Consider the following 22,347-nt stretch of genomic DNA (forward strand, 5'->3'; position numbering starts at 1 on the left):
CCAAGTTTTTAGGCTCACTCACAAATCTGTATGTCTCATAAAGTTCAGGTTTGTTGCCAGTTCTATCATGTCTTAAGCTTTTTCCGCTGTTGTTAAATTTACATATAGACTGGCTGTATGTTAGAGCAGAGGTATTGAATGAATGTATCCAATAATTAATGATTGAATTTAATGATTAACTTTAACTGTATTTTCTACTTTTCTTTAGGAATTATTTTAATTCCAGCAGGCGCACTTGGCCAACTTCTAGGAGGCATCATCGCTTACTATTTGGAAATGTCTTGTAAAGCTTTGATGAGATTTACAATAGTTTCATCTACTTTGTCAATTATATTTCTTGTGATGATAATTTTTGTACACTGTAATCCAGTGCGGTTTGCTGGAATCAATGAAAATTATAATGGGTAAGTAAAATTTTGTATATTGGACTTTGAAATTAGAGCCCAACAGTAGAAATCTCAATCAATTAATAATTATTCAGTAACCTTGATATACTTGTATCATTGTTGTAATTGTTAGATGTGTAAAAGAAATAGTTTTATCTTTCACATGAAGGAAGGAATGCTCTGAAACCTGATGATGTAGATATATGACTTCATTTATAAAGTACAGAGAAAAACATATTGAAATGAATCAGAACCTAAAAGTGAAATTTTATATTAGTGCAGGTAGAAAATAGCAGATATTATTGAATTATGGACAGCAGTTTTATCTTTTGTTCTTGATTTAGTCTGTCTGCCTTCTTACAGTCACCAGAGAATGGATGTGAAGTGCATCTTGAAGTATGTACAGATAAGAACTGCTTTACCCTAAGTGGCAACAACTCAAGAACTAGGCAGAGAGTGATACTCAATATTGGGCAATAGAACTCGAACTTGAAATTTTATGGAGCTATTTGGTTTGTACATTACCATGTAAGATATGTGAAAGTAAATTTATCAGTGATGATTCAGACTTTTATGAAGAAAAATACAACTTCACTGATACATATGTATATATAAACATACTCAAACTAAGAGAATATTTATATATTTGAAGAACTGAGCAAATAAGACAAGTAATGAGAATAAGACTGCTTCCAACTATAACAGACTAGAGTATGGAAAATAGTGGTCAGCAAGTGTTATCAGAGCTGGTGGCTGGCCACAGATTGAAAAATTGCTTCCGGGCTGGGGATTTAGCTCAGCGGCATAAGCGCCTGCCTTGCAAGCAGGCAGTCGTGAGTTCGATTCCTGGTACCGATAAAAACGAAAAAGAAAAAAAAAAAAAAGAAAAATTGCTTCCACTCCAATCATTATACAAACGTGTTTGGAATACAGATTAATTAACATGTATCATAAATTTAAAAGAAAAACTATTGAATTCTCAGGAAAAATGAAGGTGAAAATCCTGAAAATTTAGAATTAATTGAAGAGTTCCTAGATATATCGCTGAGTATAAACTATAAATGGAGAAAAGAAAGATAAATTGTACTTCACCAAAATTAAAAGTTTTATGCTCAAAGGACCCTAATAACAAAGTGAAACTGTTTTATTAAAAGTGGACAAAATATTTGCAAACTAAACATTCATGAGCATCTATAATTGGAAAAATTAATCATATATTGGTTTAAAGTCCTTAGAAAAAAACATTAGATAAGAATTAGCTATTCTTTTACCCTACTGAGAAACAAATGAAAAATATATAATTTTATGGAACTATTTGGTTTGTATATTACCATGTAAGATATGTGGAAGTAAATTTATCAGTGATGATCCAGACTTTTATGAAGAAAAATACAACTTCACTGATATATATGTATATATAAACATACCCAAACTAAGAGAATATTTATATATTTGAAGACTAAATATTAGAAAGGTGTTATTTCTCTGCAAATTATAACTTCCTCGCAACATTAATAAAAAATCTTAACAGAATTTTTCACAGACCTTAAAGGGTTTTATAAAAGTCAAATAGAAAAAAGATATCAAGAATATACAATACACTCTCCAGAAAAATGGCAAGGTAAAGAATTTCACTAAAAGAAAACCAAAATTTATTGTGAAATAAACCAATTAAGATAATTGTTACTTATGAATGAAGCAGAATGAAATTTTACTGCATGCGGTGATACACAGCTGTTACGTTTGTTTCGGGGAGTTGGTGCATGCATACCGCGTATCTTGAGCAGTTTTAATCATTCTACACCTCCTTCCTTTTCCTAACCCCTCTCTTTGATCTTCCCCATTGCCAGTAGGCTAATTCGAATTTTCTATAAGCTCTTCTTTATTTTTTCATTTATTTATATTTTGGTTTTCTCATATAAGAGAATGTAGGTGATATTTAACTTTCTGAGTCTCTCTTACTTCATTTAGCATAATCTTAACTGCACAGATGGTAAAATATTTTAAAATAGAGAGCCCAGTTATGTATCCATGAATACCTGGAAATTTGGTATGTAAATATTACAGTAAGATCATTTTATGAGGAGTGCTAAGCTTCTTTTTTTTAAAGAGTTCTGAAGATTGTATTTATACCACAGAAAATTAAACTTCAATTTGCACCTCCCAGAATACATAATTTTCCAGTTTATAGAAGACCTGTATGTCAAAAGACAAAAGTTTTAATGTTTAGGAAAAAGTAGAAGAGAATACCTTTGACCTTAGAGTTAAGAAGAATTTCTAAAAGCAGATGTAAAATAACTTACATTTATAAATACAAAGTTGATATATTAGATTACAATAAATGTAGATGACAATTTGGTTATCTATCTGTTATGTCCAGAAAAATGTTTACTGGTGGGTATAACAGAACAGAAAGAGAAGAGGAAAGGTACACAGCAGTTTCTTTTCAAGATCTAAGAAAACTGAGTGTTGAGTATATGAGTATTACTTATGCTCTGTTTTGTGAATGCTTTTAAATATTCCATAATAAGAAAAAGGTTATAATATGTCAATATGACCAATCCTCTCCAGACATGGAGGTATAGTGGTATATTTGGTTTGGAGAAGCAACATGAAAAAGTAAAATATGTCTTGAATAACATGAAATAAAATATTTCTTGAATAACATGATGTAAAATATGTCTTGAAGACAACACATCCAACATGATTGCAATAATGTGAATTACCCATTTGAGAGAAAAAATGAATGAAAAAGAACAAGAAATTCTTACAGGACAATTGAACCCCATTAGCAAGCATACATCTGCATTTGTATCATCAGGTTTCAGAGGGAGAAAAGAGGGGCATGTACTGGAAGTATATTTCATAAGATAATAGCTGAAAACTTGCTATATTTTGTGGGAGATATGGGCTTTTACTTGTAGCAAGCTCCAAGAATCTCAGTTAGACCCAGCACAAAGATGTCCTTTCCAAGGCAGATTATAATCAGGCTGCCAAAATTCAAAAAGAAAGAATTCCAGTAGCAACAAGAGAAAATTCAAGTAGCATGTAAAGGAATCCTTATACAAGAAACAGGAAATTGTTCACAGAAACCTTGCAGACCAGGAGAAAATGGGATAATGCATTCAGAATGGTTAAAGAAAGAAAAACAAAAGATAGCTCAGCGGTACACTTAAGAAAATTATCCTTCAGAAACTAGAAAAAAAATGAAGTCTCACAGAAGCAAAAGCTAAGAAAATTCATCATCACTAGAATGGCTTCACTAAGATTTCCTAAGAGAGCCCTAAAGCTAGAATGAAAAGATGGATAACTTCCATCAGGAAAACACAAGAAAGTGTGCAACTCACTGTAGAAAATGAAATAAATCAAAACTTGACATTACAGCAAACCACCACATCACAAAAGTTAACAGGAGAGGAGGGAGAGAGGAATACTGGATACACAGAGCAAATGACGGTATTTTGTTAATAATCAGTAATAACACTGAATATAAATGGATGACAGTGCATTAATGGATGAATGGATTTTTAAACCTCTCAACTATATATTGGCTGCAAGTAATTTAGTTTTCTGGGAAATATATTTTGTTTTTACACAAATGGAGTCCAAAACCGAATAGTATAACTATCTTCATGATTAGTAAAACAAACTTCAAGTAAAAACTGTAAAAAGATATAATATATTTATTATATAATGGAAAAACTGATTGAGAAAACATATAAAATGCTTGTAAATTGTATTCATCCAACACTCTGCTACCCAATTGCATAAAACAAATATCAAATCATAGGAAGTGATAAAATCCAACACAATAATCCTTGGGTATTTCAACATTTTCCATTCAACAATGGATAGATCACCTTGAAAGAAAACTGAGAGGCAGTAGGATTAAACTGTATAATATTCTAAATGAATCCCACAGGTGTTATGGAACATTTCATCCGACAGTCATGGAATACCCTGTTTTTGTTAGCAAAGTGGGTGTTCTTCAGAAAGAAGCATATGTTAAGTCACAAAACATGTCTAAACAGATTAAAATTTTTTAAGAATTAAAATTCTACTGTTAGTGGGAATGCAAACCAGTGTGACCATTATGGAAGGCGGTACGGAGATTTCTCAAGAACTGAAATCAGAAATTCTATATGATCCATGCTATCTATCCAAGATATCTATCCCTGCTAGATATCTTCTCCCAAAGAGTTTGAGTCATCATACTGAAGTGATACTTGCCTACCAATGTTTGTAGTAGCACACTTTGTATTAGTTAAATCCTGGAAGTAGTCTGTATATCCATCAACAGATAACTGGATAAGAAAAATGTGATATCGATACGTAGTGGAATACTACTCAGCTGTGGAAAATGACACATTTGAGATATTTGTAGGAAAATGGATGCACCTGGAAAGCATAATGTTGTATGAAATAAACTAGACACACAAGCTTAAATGGCATATGATAGCTCCCATTTGAGGGAGGCAAAGTGCAAAGAAAATGATAAAGGATAGGTAGAAAGGTACAGAGAGACAAATCTCATGCAGTAAGAAAGGAGTCCAAGGAAACAAGCATGAGGGTGAGGACAGGAGAAAGGTAAATAAGAGAAGCCACGGTCAGGAACCTAATAAGCCCAATGAAGGCTAACACTGTATGCCATAACATGAGCTAGACAATATCAGCAAGAATGAAAAAGAGGATAGGGGAACTGGAGGAGGAGGAGGAAAATGGAACGGAGGGATAGAGGATTTTAAAAATGGAAGCAAACTTTGATGTGAATATGTGACCACTCTCATAGATGAGTGTAAACTACATGATTTACAAACACACTCATTTTTTAAAAAATACTGTATAAAGTGGAGTTTGTAACCACAAAAATTAAACTGTATGAATGTTTGACCAGAATAGAGTAAAACTAGAAGTCAAAAAAAAAAAAAAGGAAATGTAGCACAGAAAGCAAGAGACACACTCCTGAAAATCAATGGACCAGTAAGAATTTAAAACAGAAATCAAAGTTTCTTGAAAACATGGAAACAGGACATGCTGAAATCCATATTATACAGTAAAACAGTACTAAAAAATCTCTTGTCATGTGTCGGCATAAAATTATTGAAAAATTTCAAAAACACAATCTGACATTGCAACTAGGACCTAGAATAACAGGGACAAGCCAATCTCAGTATTATTAGAAATAAATTATAAGCAAAGCACATTTGAATAAAAATAAGGCGAGGTACTATTATAAACAAACATAGACCAACAAATTGGAAAATCTAAATAAAAGAAATGGGTAAATCCTTGGACATATATAATCTACTACAATTAGATCACCAGGCTGTAGAAGATCCAAATGGAACAATGACAAGTAATAATATTAAATAACTAATAAAAGTTTACCTAAAACAAATCCTAGGACTAAATGGTTTCACTGTTGAATTTACCAAATATTGAAGAAGAGTTAACATCAATGCTTCCTAAGCTTAAAAACATAAGAGGGAAACTTATTCCCTAAGGAAATCACAAACTATACAAAAACTAGAGAAGGACACTACAACAAAAAGAAAACTATAGATCAATTTCATGGATGAACATAGATGAGGAAATCCTCAACAATCTACTCCAACAACACAGTAAAAAATTGATTCACAATGACTGAGTGGAATTTATTTCAGGGATGCAACAAGAGTTTGGTATATACAAATTAGTAAGTGTTACATAGTATCAACAGAATAAAGAACAAAAATTAAACGATCATTTCAATAGATAAAGAGAATATGTTGAAGAATTCGACCTCCTCTTGTGATTAAAAAAAAAGTTTGAAGAAATTAAAGAATTGTAGCTCAGCATAAGAAAGATTGAATGTGACAGCCCCACAGCCAGAATCAGACTGGAAGGGCAAAAACTGATAGCATTTCCTGTAAGAACAGAATCAGGAGAGGGATGTCTACTTTCAGGCCTCCGCGTGCATAGTATGGGAAGACGTAGTAAGAGCAAAAACAGAAAGAGAAGTAAAAAAGAGGCCTAAATAGGAAAGAACTTCAAATTAATCCTTTACAGAAGACGTCATTTTATGTATTGCAAAATTAAAAGACCCTTCTCTAAAATCTTAGAACTAACAAATTTGGTTATGTTATGTCAATGCACAAAAACAATACATAAAATGCATTTCTTTTTGCACAGCAATAATGAAACCTCTGATAAAGCAATTAAAAAAGTAATCCCATTCACTACAGTGACAATAAAATAAAGTAAAATAAAATAAAATCCTAGAAATAGATTGAGCCAAGGAAGCAAATGATCTCCACAATGGACATTACAGTACACTGATGAGTGGAATCAAAGTAGAGAGCAGAATAATGGCTACCAGAAACTAGGAAGAATTAGGGGGATGAGAGGTGAATGGAGAAGAGAGGACTAAGGAGTGCAAGGGTAACATTATATAGGAGGCATAATAAAGTGACTGTGGTTAAGAACAACTCATTGTGTATTTCAAAGCAGCTGGCAAAAAGGACTTTAAATATTCCCAAGAAATAATGCATATTTAAGTCAATGAATTACTTTAATCTCATTATGCATTACCTGCATGTATTTAAATATCATATTATACTCCATAAATATGTAGTCATTGTCAGTGAAAAATAAAAATTGTAGAGATAAGAAAACACTGTAAGAAAACCACAAATCTTTTATCTCTCATATGCATACTTACAAAAATACTGAACAGAATTTTAGTAAATCATGTGTAATAAGATATTACAAAAAGAATCAATTAAGCAGAATTTATTACAGAAATGCAAGATTGGTTTAATATTTGAAAATCAACTGATGTATAACATCATACTAACAAATTAAAAGTTTAAAAAATTTAAAGTTATTAAGTTAATAAATATTAAATTTAGTAAATTCTCCTGGAGAAAGCACAAAAAGATATCACTTGATAAAATGTCACATTAATTTTTGACAAACTAAGGAATGGAAAGGAAATAACTCAGTTTGTAATTCCTGCAGCTGGGGTTATAACTGACATTGTTAAAGTCTACATGTTTTCATTCTCCTGAAGTCAAATTGTGAATTCTTAACCCACGTGTGATGATTTTAAGTGCGACATTTGAGAAGTAGTGAGGCTTAGCTGAGATCAGGAGGAGGGAGCCCACGTGATGAAATCTGTGTCCTCATCACAACAGGCAGAGACTGCTAATTCTCTTTGCTTATGTTAAGATACGGTGAGGTTGGGAGAATCCGCTTCCAGGAAGAGGGCTTTCCCTAAGCGTGAACTTTGCCTGCTGATAACTTGCTGCTGGACTTGCGAGTTCCAGAGCTGTCTAAAGTAAGCGTCTGTCGTTCAAGCACCCAGTCAACGGTGTTTTGGAAACACAGGCTGGGTATACGGAGGGGAAGAAGCACTGCGTGGTCAAAAACAGTATGGTCAGGTTTGTTTTTGATAATCTGTCTTAATACTGTATTGGAGGTTTTAGTCATCACAATAGTAACAGAAAAAAAGGTGATAAACATCCAGATTAAATATGAGGCTTTTTGAATAAACGCTATTAAGTAAAGCAAGCACCTGCCTTGCAAGCAAGCGGCCGTGAGTTCGATCCCTGGTACCGATAAACATGAAAAAGACAAAAAACAAAAACAAAAACAAAAATTAAGTAAAGCCCTTTGTCTGAAGGCAATGCGATTATGTAGAAAAAATTTAAAATCCACTAGAATAATACAATTCATTTATCAAGATTTCAGGGTACAAAATTAACTAACACACAAGAATCTATGGTGTTCTGAGGCTGGGAATGTAGCTCAACCGAAGAGCACTTGTGTAGTATGTACAAGGCCCTGAATTCAGTCCACTGAACAGAAAAACAATCTGTTATACTCTGCATATACCTACAAACAAGCAGAAATGAATTTATGTCAAACCATTAACTCTAACTTAAATCAGGGAAAAGTGATATAGAAGATCAATATAAAGGAATTTATTTTCAGATACTATGTAAAAACAACTAGAAAAGCAGTATTAATAATATGAAGAAAAATACTTAAGTTAAATGAGATACATATCTGAATAACATAGTAATATGTAATGTATATATAATAAAACAAAATATTAGTGGGAGAAATTAAAGACCTACATTTGTAAGACTTATATTCTTACATTGTATGGGTTGAAAGACTCAATATTATTAGCATGTGATTCCTTTCCAAATTACTATAGGCATTCAATGCAATCACAATAGCACACCCAATGGACTGTGTCTTTAGGTATTGGCTAAATAATAACATTTCCAAGAAAATATTTTTGACTTTGGATTCAGCAAGGATTTCTTATAAATGACACCAGATGCATAACACAGAAAGAAGTATAAAGTTAAAATCTTCTGGCTTTTGCAAGACTGTGTTTAATTCTGTATTACTTGAACCCTTTTACTGTTTTTATTTTTCTTTAAATAAAAAAAGAAAAACTATTTTGAGGCATGAAAAGCAGTGCACTTGCTGCAAAAATATTTGATTATTGTACATCTTACAAAAGACACTTTTCCAGAATATGTAAGGCACTCTGATGATTGGCAATAAGTCAACAAACAACCCAACAAAAACGTGCCAAAAATTTGAACTGACATTTAATCAAAAAATATGTACAGAAAGAATATAATCAACATCATTACTCACTAAGAATATGTGTATGAAAAAGCACAGAATGAAACAGCTTACTCCTGTTAGAATGCGGCCATGAACAAAAGGCCACATGAGTTGGAGAGAAATATGGAGAACAACTAAAACTCCTATTGATTGCTGGAGGGAATGGAAAGTAGCACTACTTTGAAAAAAAATGACAGTTTCTTATAAAATTCAATGAATATTCTCCTGAATATGTACACCATATGGAATCATGTGACCCTTTTAAAAAACCAAATGAAGATAAGTTGTGTGAAAGAAGCCAAGGAAAGACTATTTATTGTGTGGTTTTGTTTCATAAAATGTTAAGAATTTCAAACTAATTAATAGTGACCAGAAAAAATCTGATGTTACCAGAGGGTCAAGGGATTGCAAACAGGTACAAGAATTTTAGAGAGTGATGATAATATTTTTTATTAGACTGTGGTGACAATTTCACTAGTCTATACATATAATTAAAAGCTTCATATGGCATATGCTAAAGTGTGCATTTTATTGTACATTATTGATATCTCAGAAAACTGTTAAAAAGAAATGATTTCAATAACCATCCTTAGGAGTAGCGTCAATCACCTCATTAGTATGTTGATTTACAAATTAATATTACAGAACAATGGCACTGTAATGACTTACGTGTTCAATCATTTTTACAGAACAGGTCAGCTGGGAAATCTCACAGCCCCTTGCAATGAGCATTGTGGATGCTCACCTTCACTCTATTTGTCTGTTTGTGGAAGGGACAGCACTGAATATTTTTCTCCGTGCTTTGCAGGCTGTACAACTTCAAAAATTATAAACAATGAAAAGGTAATTATGTTTTATTATGCTTCTTCCTCTCTGTTAACATGTTCACCTGATAGACAGTGTTTATATTTTTACTCCTGGCTCTTTGTAAAATTTTTCTTTCTTGTTTTTAATTTTCAAAACAGGAGAAGAAAAGGTGTTTTATGTTTTCATAACATAAAAGACTCTTGAGAATTAAGAATAGAAGAGACACTCCTACATTAAAATGTAACTCTGTATACTACATTTTCCAATGTTATGCTTTTAAAGTAGTCACGTCTATCTCTGATAATAGCAAAACTGAAAGAAAAAATCCAAGAGAACATAATGTCTTCCACTTTCATTGTTTGTCTTAGTATCTGCGCTTCTTGTCAGTAGCAAACCCTCAAAACCTGGAACGTCATCCTTCTGAGGTGAGGGGTTGACTAGTGCTATTGTTTTGATCACATTTCACTGTTTCCTTCTGTTGAAGAATTCAGAATGATACTCTAGGTTGTTGCTATTTTTCTGTTTCTACTGCACATCAATTCAGGTGTAGAAACCAGTCTTTTTATTGAGTACTAGAAATCACCATGTATACAAGACTTTTATAAAACATCAGATGTTCCAGAAAAGTAAGAGTTAGAGAAAACTTATGGAGCAGATCCAGGGGCTTCTGTCAGATTCCGCTCTCAACCTATATAGATGGAATTCTCACCATCTTCAGAGAGCTCATCTCACCCAAAACAGGAAGCAATACATGAAACAGTCCTTCCAGACATCTTTCAGTTGACACAGTTACAGTATTTGACTCTATTTACTCATCTGTGTTTTATTACTTTAGTAATATACTTAATCATACATTTTAAGTGTCTTATTAAGAATTTCTTTGTAAATATTCAGTTATGTCTACCTTCTTCTATTTTCTTACTTTCATGTGGTGTGTCATTTTTCTGTCACTGTAACAAATTTCCTGAGAAAAATAACTTTAAAAGAGGAAACTTGTATTTTGACGGATCTCAGTCCATCATTGCATTGGTTTCTTGCTCCATAGTTAGATGTAGTCCAAAGACAGGAGAAGACATGGAAAAACAAAACTACTCACTTCATAGCAGTGAGGATGTGGAGAGGAGAGGGACAGGGAGGAAGAGTTGGGGACAAACATAACCTTTGGAAGGCATGCCCAAAAGAACTTTCTTCCTTAACTTAGGCTCTGTACCCTAAAATATCAACCACCTCCCAGAAGCCCCTTTAGTTATAAACCCTTTAATGTATGAATCCATTGACACTTAGACACATGGACCTTTGGAGGTTCCAACTGTAATACATGGAATTATTTTCCGTGTGACTGAAGAATTTTATTTTTTCTGCACTTATGAAAACCCTTCACTGGGTCAGGGATTTAGCTCAGAGGCATAAGTGCCTGCCAGGCAAGTGCAAGGTCATGAGTGCAATTCCCAGTACCAAAGAAAAGAAAAGAAAAGAAAAGAAAACCCTTCAATGAATATGGGACACTAGACTGATAGTTATTTTTCATCAAGCATTTAGAAGTTTGAGGTTCACCATTAAGTTGTTTATATGTGCTTGCTCTACTGTATTCCATAAGTTCTGGTGTGTTGTATTGTCATTATCGTCCAACTGTAGAATCTGTCTAATTTCTTCTTTAATTTGATCTGTGACCCATTGGTTGTTCAGTAGGGTATTATTTAATTTCCATATGTTTATGAAGATCTTGTGGCGTCTTTTAACATGGATTTCCAAATTCATTGCACTATGGTCTGATAGGACACATGAAATAATTTCAATTACTTTGTATTTACTTAAGCATGTTCTATAAGTCAGTATGTGGTCTATTTTGGAAAACATCCTGTGTGCAGCTGAGAACAATGTATATTCCAATAGCATGGAATGGAAAACTCAATAGAAATCTAGTAAGACCATTTGTTCAGAAGTTTGGTTCAGTTCTAACTTAATGATTTTTTGTCTTTTTGTCTTTTCGTGACAGTGGGGTGTTGAGGTCTCCCAGTACAATTGTATTAGGGCTTATTTGATTTTTCATGTCTGTTAGTATTTGTTTTATATAGTTGGGTACATTGGTGCTTGTTGCATATATATTTATGATTGTTATCTCTTCCTCTTGGATTGTCCCCTTTACAAGGGGGTACTGACCTTTGTGTCTCTTAATCAGTCTTGGCTTGAAATTCACTTTGACTGCAAATAGAATGGCTACCCCTGTCTTTTTCTGGGTTCTTCTCATAGGAAATATTTTTTTCCATTCTTTGACTTTCTACAGTATATGAGGTTATTTTTTTAACTAAATGTGTTTCTTGTATGTAGCATGTTGTTGGATCTTGCTTCTTTTTTTTTTTTTTTTGTCTTTTTCTTTTTTATCGGTATCGGGGATCGAACTCAAGACCGCCTGCTTGCAAGGCTGGATCTTGCTTCTTGATCGATTCTGCCAGTGCATGTCTTTTGATTGATGAATTGAGACCATTAACGTTGATGGTTATAACTGATATGTATTTATTTATCCTTGTCATGTTATTTTCTGTTTTCTCCACCCTTTTTTTTCTCTCCCTCTGTCTACCTTGCCTGCTTTGATTCACATATATCTTTTTATTATTGGAATTGAATATATTTTACTGTTTCATTTCAATGTCATTTTGATTATATATTTAATTTTCTAATTGGTCTTCTGTTATTAGGAATTTTAGGACTAATCATATTATCATTTCATTTCTATCTAATAGTCATCACCAAAGGCTCAGGAATTTCAGGTCATTTCTCATCTCTATATGGTTCTAATTTTATGTATTCCCTTACTTGATCTCATCTTCTACCTACCCTAACGAACATCATGATGTCTTCTACCCTGTCCTCTGGAAACCAGAAATACGTATCAGCAAAATTGCCACGTTTTTCTAAAACTCATTTATCTTTTCACTCTGAATGCTCATTCCTTTTTTCACCTTTACATGGCAGATTTTTCTCAGCCATTTGCCTCACATCATTGAGCCACAAGAGGATGAACAGTCTCCTCGTTCCCTTTGATACTTTCAGGCCCCTTTCTTTACCTGTTCCCTAACTTTGAAACTCATCATGAGGGCCTTTGTCATATTCTAACTCTGTAATTTCTTAACTACTTCTTTCCCACAGTCCCGGCTACCCTCTCCCTCATCCAGCATCCTTCCCTAGGCAGACCGTAAGTCTTTTCTTGTTAGTATCTTTACCCCTTCAATAATTTCAGTCTCAATTATTCAGAGCTGGCTTTCTTTTGTGTCCCTCTTGCTAGTACATGAACTCGATTCTTCCACAGTGTGAGAGTCCGAGCTCTTGTGATCCTACCATGGGACCTCTCAGCCTTCTGCTCTCAGCTTAGATTCCATGGCTTGAAATCAATTACTGAGCTAGGGATCTCTGTCTGTCCTGTCACCTTTCTCTACGGTCTCATTGTCCAGGAGTCTGAATTGTAGGATGAGAGTTCCCATGTCCTCTGGCTTCTGACTAGGTTGAGATAACGAGGAGTCACAGGAGGAAATCAGAAAGATAGCAAAAGTGACAGCAGGGTTATATTGTTTGGTTTCTTCTCCTGGCTGCATGCTGACTGCCTCTCTGGACTGGGCTCCTCATTTCCCTGAGGAGGGCTCTGACTTTCTTCTTTTGAATACAATCTCACCTCTAAACCTCATCAGCAAATCCTTTCAAATCTACTTTTAAATTAATGCTGCTTCTGGTAATTTTTAATTTTCTTTTGTCACACCTGACTCCCGGCACCACTGTGTGACACTACACCTTCTTTTAATAGTGTATGAACTAAGCATTTGTCTGCTTTCATTCTTCCCTTCATGGTCCATTAGCCTCACAGCAGTCAGGTGACATTGTAAAGTATTTCATTTACAGTCATAACCCTTTGAGGACTTTTCATCACTGAGAAAAAAGGCCAAAGTTCCTAAACTTCTCTCTTAGTTCCTTACCCTTTATCTCTGTGTGCGCACTTCTCCAGCCCACATTGTTCTTTTTGCTCTTCTTGGCAAGTAGTTTTTTAAAATTTATTTTTCTTTTTCCTTCAAAACCAAGTAGCTCACTCCCTTACGTTATTCACACGTCTCTTTAAATGCCACTGTATCACCATGCCACTACGCCCAGTGCCTCCTGTATGAAAGAATTGTGGCGTGGCTGAAAAGATAAGAAGTATGAAATATAAATGACCTTTATTTTAAGAATGTGGGGAGAGACCCCTGGACCCTCTGGGGTCTGAAATTGTCTCCTGGGGTTGGCAATCTCTCCGTGGGACACGTGGAGTGGGGACATACATGTAGCTTAGGTTGGGAGTGGTGCCTGAGGGGCATTAGGGATGTGCAGGAGATTTATCCTGCCATCCTGATTTCTATTTTACTGAGAAAACGTATTGTCTCAACAGCTAGAAAGATGTTTGGAGGCTGGGGATATATCTCAGGGGCATAAGTCATTGCCTGGTGAGCAGAAGTTGTGAGTTTGAGCCCAATACAAACAAAAAAAAAAAGGAAAAGAAAGATGTTTGGAACACAGGCACTTGCAAATTTGGTGGGACGGATAAAATTTAATTTCGATATTTACATACATCTGTCATTTAACGTAACCAGTAAAAGCTTAGCAACTTCTCCAGCCATACTGATGTGATTTTTATACTGTGATTTTCTGCATGACTCAGATTTAAGCCATCTTTGCTGTCTTGTATTCATTCACTAGTAATTTATTTTTAAATTTATTGTTGTTTTCCTTATTTTGTAATTTAGGATTTATTCAGTGGATCAATAAGTTTGGATCTATCTACAAACTCTGCTTAATTTTTTAAAAAATTAATAATTTATTTTCCTTAAATAATCAACCCTAAAATAAAAAAACTTCAAATTTTCATAGGTTACCTTTGCAGGGTCACAGTATCACTTTTTTCATTGACTCTATAGATGCTTACTCTTTTGCTCCTCTTTCTTCATTTGAGGCAATAATTTATTTACAGATATGTTGTTAAGGAAAACAGTATCCAGGCTGGGTTCATTATTATATATTATTTTTCTATGCTAATATTATTATAATGGCATTGAAATTTTTCTTTGCTTTTAAAACACATGGCCCTAACAATATTTTGGGCCCCATGCATTGTGCCTTTTGTGTATAGAATTCTTGTCAGCATTTTGTACAAAAGCAAGTGTTGTCTTTTCTACCTGGTTCCAGAATCTTTCACAGTAGGGTCACTATTTGTATTTCAAATGCCAGCTAAAATTTTATTTTATTCATTACTTTTAATTTCCCTCAAGTTTTGTAGCTAACCAAACATTATGAAACTGAACAAATACTTTGAAGAAGTTTTCTTAACAGGTTTTTTCATAACAATAGGTAGTGTAGAGATACACTAATCTTTATCCAGTAAAATAACTTGAATTTATCGTTAGTATTTTAATTCTAAATGATGACTGGATACATGTTAAAGTCACTGATTTAAGTTTTATTTTATAGTAAGAGTTTTGTTTCATGAACCTATTTCTGAAACATTTTCTGTCTTCAATATTCACAGAGGTACTATAATTGCTCATGCATTAAAGAAGGATTAACAACTGCTGATGCAGATGGTGACTTTATTGATGCTCTGTTTGGGAAATGTAACATGTACTGTCACACATTACCTTTGTTTTTTGCTTTTATTTTTTCTTCAATTGTCTTTTCTGGTTTTTGTGGTGTACCACTCACTCTGATTATTTTCAGGTATGTTATTCATTTAACACTTAAGAAAGTTAAAACTATTTTACATTATTACAGTAAATGACTTTCTCTGTGCTTCATGGTACCAAATACAAAGGGTAAGATTATACAAGCTACACATATACACAAGTAATTCAATTTAAATGTGCCAAAGTGTACATTAACTGAGAAATGAAAACAGAGTAAGGTCTGTAGTTTTGTTAACAGTTATTTTCTATATCATTTTTCTGGTTTTGATAATTATATTTTCACCACTGTGGGAAGCTTGGTGGAAATACCAAGTTTGTAGTACTTTTAAACTTCTTGTAAGACTGAAGTCTGTAATACTTTGTCTCTGTCTGTCTGTGTATCTCTCTCTGTCTGTCTGTCTGTCCCTCTCTCTTTGGTACCAGGAATTTGAACTCAGGACCTTGAGCTTGCCAGGCAGGCACTGTGCCACTGAGCTATACCCCCAATGTGGCTGTAATACTTTCTAAATAAAAAATAAAACACACACACACACAGACACACAAGTGTATTATTAGATAAGAAGATATACATTCTCAAATTAATTTGTTAATTTTAATGTCATAATGAGAATAGCAAAACATGTATTAAAGAAAACAACCTGAATCAAGTTCTTATGGGAAAATCAAAATAAGAGTAATGGCATCTGAAACAGGGATGCAGAACAAATAGAGGCTTAGTTTGACTTGTAAGCTAAAGTGTACCACAAAATCTTAATGAATATATTGACAGTAAATCTAGCAATGCCCTCTCACTCTTTATATTCTGCATGTTATTTCACATTTATTTTAAGCTTTTAAATGTGAATATAATCATCCAAGTCTCAACAGGAAAGGGGGACCAAATTCTAATTAGGACAATCCAAGGAAAGTATAATGAAATGCTTACTTAAATTGTGTATGTGGTGTAGTGAATGACAAGTACATTATCAGCCCAGGCCCAGAAGCAAGGAATGGGGAGGAAGGAGATGTGTGGGCTGGGGAGAGACCTTAATCTCACTCCGTACCTCACCGTGGAACCCAGTTCAAAGCCAGGAAGCAAGGCAGCCTGTTGGTGTGTTCCTTGTGAAGTGCAAGTGGAAAAAAGTGGGAAGGGGCGTGCCAAAGGACAAAAAGGAACAGAAAACAATGGTGCACATGACCTAACAAAGAAAGAAAAGTTTGAAAGCTGGGGCCTAGTTATTTCAGAAATGGAAAGAAAATGATAGGGCCGAAAATTTAAGCCACGAAACTCTCCTCCTGAAGAATAAAGAGCTTTGGAACTGATTTGCAACAGGTAGAAAATGGGGAAATGAAGTTCACTTCCTAGAGATTCTTTATGTAACTGAGGTACAAGAAAAAGCCTTGAACCTAGGATACATTGTTCATAGCTAACAATATTATTGCTATTTGCTTCCAGGATTGTACCTAGAGAACTCCATTCCCTGGGCATCGGTATAACCTATGTGATTGTGAGAATATTTGGTAAGAAGTTTTAGCTTTTTTGTTATGTAAAATTGTTCGTTTTTGACAAGCATATGCTTACAAGTATAGTTCAAATTACAAATTAATAACACGTGTAAAATGTCATAAAGCAAATGAAAGGAAGAACTGCTTTGAAAAATTTAAGAGCCAATTAATATAAAGACAAGATAGTTAAGGTACTATCCATCCCATTATGCAAATTATATATCAATTATGTTGGACCAGATGAAACAATGCATTTGATCTGAAGTATATTAGTCATCTAATACAAGTGAATTGGAGAGTTAATTTAAAAAGAAACTATATAATCACAATATCTTTGTGTTTCTTGCCTGTGTGGGAAGACTTTAAACTTGGTTGGTGTTTTCAAATATTTTCATCACCAAAGACACTAAATCTGAGGGTTTTATAGATTTACTTGTTAGTAAGAGCAACTTGGGATTTTTGGAGATAGTGTACATTTATCTTCAGATTTTCTTAAATAGCAAAATCTGTATTTCAAATCTACATTATGGCTTTATTAGAATCCCCTGATTCAAGAAGTTGATAAAAAATATAGGGGGATAAGTAAACAACATTGGACTGATAACTGAAAGGCATATAGGAAAAAACTATGGCTCTGATGTGGACAGAGTAATCATTCTGTAGCTATATCAATATATGTAATTAAAATTAGCTTTTTTGCATAAGATAGAGTCTTGCTACGTAATTGAGGCTGGCTTTGAACTTACAGCAATCCTCTTATTTCAGTCTCCCAAGTACTGAGATTATAGGCATACACCATCATGCTTGTCAAAATTAGCTTTTTTAACTAGGAAAAATTAGTACCTTTTTTTTCAGTGCTGGGAAAGAATAAAGTAAGATAATTATGTAGATATAAGATCTCTCTAGATGATGCAGAGTTTTGGCACTAGAGAATTTTAAACAGGGCATGTATATTACCTGATAGATATTCAAAGATAATTCTGTTTTCATATGGACAAATAAATATAGGAGATAAATGTAGAAGAAAAACAAAGGAATGTTTCTGCCAAAGTTTAAGAGTTGTATTAATTTAGAATCTGGTGTTTGAGTACAAGTAAAAATAAACATACCCAAGATATGCTTGGAGTTTGTGTTACAAAGATTTATGGTGGATTGGAATCAGATGATGAGAAATAAAAATATTAAGTAGTGGACCTAGATTTTTTTCCCGTTTAGCCACTATAAAAAGAGTGCTATTATTCACTAATAGGAAAATCCAGGTAATGTTTATTAGTAGACATTAAGATTTATGGGGAAGGAGAACCTTGATCATTTTTCAAGAAAGTTGGCCAGTCAGTAGAGATGTTAGAGAGCCCAATTCTTGTGTTTTTCATATAACTTTCACTGCTGATACACTTTTAGTTGAAAATGTGAGTAGATGTTTTCTCTGAGAGCATATAAAGACTTCTTTCAAAAATCACAGCCTTTCCTTAGGTCCAAGGCTGTCTGACTCTTGGATCCTCTAACACAACACAGCATTTGCATTTTCAGGTATTTTTATCACCATCTTAATGAAAGATGTCATAATCCAGTCACTTTTTGGTCATTGAAAACTTTACAATTATGTGTTTTTGAAGATGCATTGAATTTGCAAAGTCAGAATTTCTGTTCTACATATTTATACCTGAGTTTTTCAGTGAACATCAATATTTTTAGATTTTGTTTTCTAAATAACACATCATGGATCAATTCTAAAAATATTCCAGGATGTTTATATATGTAGGAATAAGTGTATTTTGAAAACTCATCATTTCCAGTGACTCACAAAACTATGTACATTAATAAGTCATTAATAATTATAAATGAAAATTCAGCATGTTTTTAGCCTGAAATTATTATGATCCTTATAAATGGTATTTTGTGGAAAATTTATAATCTTTGAATATTGTTTTAGGAACAATTCCTGGGCCATCACTTTTTAGAGCAGCAGGAGAATCTTCTTGCATCTACCGGGATATGAATAAATATGGACAGGAGGGACATTGCTGGGTCTACAACAAGACAAAAATGGCATTAATTTTGACTGGAATATGTAAGTGATACATATTGTAGACACTTGGAGAGACACAACTATTTTTAAAACTTATGGCTATTTATAGTAAGGTAGAATATTTGACAAAATTCTGCATCATTTCATGATTTAGAACTCTCAAGAAATTAGGTGTAGAAAAAATATAAATATAATATATAACCACTCCATAGTTAACATCATACCTGTAAAAAGCTGAAACTTTTTCTATAAAATCAGCAGAAAGATGAACAATCACTCTTCACCAAACCAGAATGATTATGCAAGGAAAACAATAAAAATTATCCAAATTAGTAAAGAACAGTAAAATTTTCTACTTATAAATGACAAAATCCTGACTTCACTAAAGACACGTTACATTTTATAAATATATTCAGTGGGACACAAGCCCACACACAAAAATCAGAGGTGTTTTATAGACCAAAAGGAAACATCTCCACAGAAATAAAGAAAACATTTCATTTAGAATAATTGTCTGCATATATAGATGGTGCTGGAGTTTAATATGGATTTTGACCCCCAACAAGACTGTGATTAGAGGGTTGGTTCCCAAGATGATAGTTTGAAGAGGTGCTATGGTATCATTAAGAGGTGAGAAATTGTGGCCAGCTCTTGCATGACTGGTTAAGAAGGTAGTTCTCAAGTAGCTCATTTGCAGTTCTCATGTGACCCCTTGGTATGTCTCAGGAGGAGGTTTTTATCTCACTGTGCTTCCTGACTCCCCTGCCATTTGGATTTTCTGCCTCTAAAGCTAAGAGGTAAATAAATCTCTAGAAGTGCTGTAGCTTCTGGGAAATATTTCCTTATGAAAAATGGAATGAAATGAAAAATTGTAATGAAAAATTGACACAGAAATAAATTTATTTTAGGAGTACAAATATATGTACACTGAAAAAATAAGTCATTGATAAAAAAATGAAAGCAATATAAAAAATGAAATTATGTTACTTATTCATGGACTGTAAGAAATACTGTTACTAAAGTGTCCATATTAGTCATCTAAAAGCAATTGAAACCAAAAATAAAAAAATAAAAAAATTGATTATAAATTCATGAATTTCTTTCTGGGATCTCTGTTAAGTTCCATTAAGTCATTGTGTCCGTTTTTTATGCAAATGCAGTGCTGTTTTTATTTCTATAACTTTGTAGTATATTTCAAAATCAGGCAGTGTGATATTCCCAGACATCTTCATTTTGCTAAGTATGATTTTGGTTGTTTGGGACCATTCGTGATGCCACAGAAACTTCAGTATTGATTTATTTATTTCTGTGAAAAAGTCTTTTTAATTTTAGGAATGCTAGGCTTGCCATGGTGATGCGCAGCTATAATGTCAGAACTTGAGAGGTTGAGGTAGGAGGATCTCTGTGAGTTTGAGGCTGGCCTGGGCTACAAAAGTCCAAAGCCACCCAGCACTGCATAGTGAGACACTGTCTCAAAAAGAAAGAAAAATTAGGAATGCCATAAACAAAAGGCAAGCTCATCAAGTTTCAAGTAGGAATGAAGAATCTATTGGAAATTGGATAAGAAGCCAAGCATACTTTATTTTGGCTAGAAATTTCTCTACATTCTGCCCATGTCCTGAGAATTTGCAAAAGATTAAAATTAAGACTGGTGTGCTTGCCAGAGATTTAGCTCAGTGGTGCAAGCACTTGCTTGGCAAGTGCAAGGTCATAAGTCTGATACCCAGTACAAAAAAAAAAAAAAGTGTGTACTAATTAACATGCTGGAGAAATTTTCAGGGCATCTCAGTGTGCAAGCTATGATATGGGTACTATTTGCTCAGTGAGAATCTTGAGCAAAAATCAGACACAAAGGATGTAAATGTGAAACTTGGCCAAAAGAAAGCACCTGTGAAGTTCAGACAAAAGAAACTGTGATTTCTAAAAAGGTTGTTACTAAAAGGAAGCCATGCACTTTGCATCAAGACAGTAGGAAAGATAGCCGGAAGATACCTCAGGAATTGGCCAGATGCCACCCATCATAAACTCAATGGTACAAAAATGCAAACTTTTCACTGGGGAAAAGAACCCAGGATGCATTGTTCATTCATAGCTGCAAAACAAAATGTCAGAGAATGCAGCCCCAAGGGAATCCAGCTACTGCTCAGGTTGGTGGCCAGTCTTGGGAGCATCCATGTGGTGCTGGTGTACAACTTGTGGAGTTAAAAATATTTCCATTCAGATTTCTGAGAAAGACCGCCAAATGCAAACAAAAACTTGTGACAGGTTCATAGTCACTGCCAGGATACCATGAAAAGGCAGTGCGTAAAGCTGTGAGAGTAAAGTCAAAGGCAGGATGGAGATCCAGCAGGCTGGAGATACACAGAGTACAGGTGATTTCTGGGGAAAGCCATGGGCAGTGAGCAAAGCCTGTCCAAGAGGAGAGCACACATGGAGGGTGAAAATTTGGACCTGCTCTTGCTCTTTGAAGCCCAGGCCTCACCACATCCTTCCCAAATCCTGGGCATGAAACTATAAGATTTAACATTTGCCGTTGCTAGTTTTTGGTCTTGCTTTGGTATGATTTCTTTCTTTTCACCTGTTCCCCTTTGAAATGGTAATGTTTACCCTGTGCTATTGAATACTGCCTTAATTCTCAGAGATGACTTTAAACTTGTACTTTTCATCAGTGCTGATTCACAGGGATGGACTAAATGGATTTTGGACAGTGAGAAGGCCATAAGCCTTTTAGAACACAGAGCAGGAATATTATGTCTTATGTCAAATGTTCCCCATTAAAATCTCATGTTCAGAAGTGGGGCTGGATCAGAAGGACCAGCTCATTGAGAATATGGCATTCTTCCCCCAGCTCCTCCCTTCTGGCTCTGCGTCTTGGCCACCATGCAGTGAATAGCTTTCATTGTGCCATTCTTCCAAGTCATTTCTGCTCTAGAATCAGTTGAACAACAGCTGAATCCACTGAAACTGGGAGCCAAATTAAATTCTTTTTTTTAAAATTATAATTGTTGGAATTTTGACCTAACACTGGGAAAGTGACTAATACACTCTGGGAAATGACCTTAGCGATATGGTCACAAATGTACAACCAACAATGCAAACTAAGCAACAGGATTGTATCCAACAAAAAAAGCTTCTGCATAATAAAAGAAGTAACCAACAGTTAAGAGACAACCCACAGAATGAGAGAAGACATTTGCAAATTGTACATTTGGTTAATATTCAAATTCTGTAAGGAATTCATTCAAGTCAGTAGTAGAAATACAAATAACCTAGATATATATTGACAATTTTTTATTGCTCATCTTTTACCAAA

At 34.1% G+C, this 22,347-nt stretch overlaps 1 protein-coding gene across 1 annotated transcript in view; it reads left to right on the forward strand.

Annotated features, from left to right (window-relative positions):
• Positions 1-19,084, forward strand: part of Slco6a1 (solute carrier organic anion transporter family member 6A1) — a 69,053-nt gene extending 49,969 nt beyond the window's left edge. The window contains exons 8-12 of the mRNA XM_013145525.2: positions 209-404; positions 9,704-9,857; positions 15,367-15,554; positions 16,956-17,020; positions 18,939-19,084. Of these exons, the coding sequence (XP_013000979.1) occupies positions 209-404; positions 9,704-9,857; positions 15,367-15,554; positions 16,956-17,020; positions 18,939-19,084 (749 nt within the window). The remainder of the gene's footprint in view (positions 1-208; positions 405-9,703; positions 9,858-15,366; positions 15,555-16,955; positions 17,021-18,938) is intronic.
• Positions 19,085-22,347: the final 3,263 nt, after the last annotated feature.

The sequence above is a fragment of the Cavia porcellus genome, unplaced genomic scaffold (genome assembly GCF_034190915.1).
Source record: "Cavia porcellus strain 051 isolate PalLab524CR breed Dunkin Hartley unplaced genomic scaffold, mCavPor4.1 scaffold_2, whole genome shotgun sequence".
NCBI classification, from domain to species: domain Eukaryota; kingdom Metazoa; phylum Chordata; class Mammalia; order Rodentia; family Caviidae; genus Cavia; species Cavia porcellus.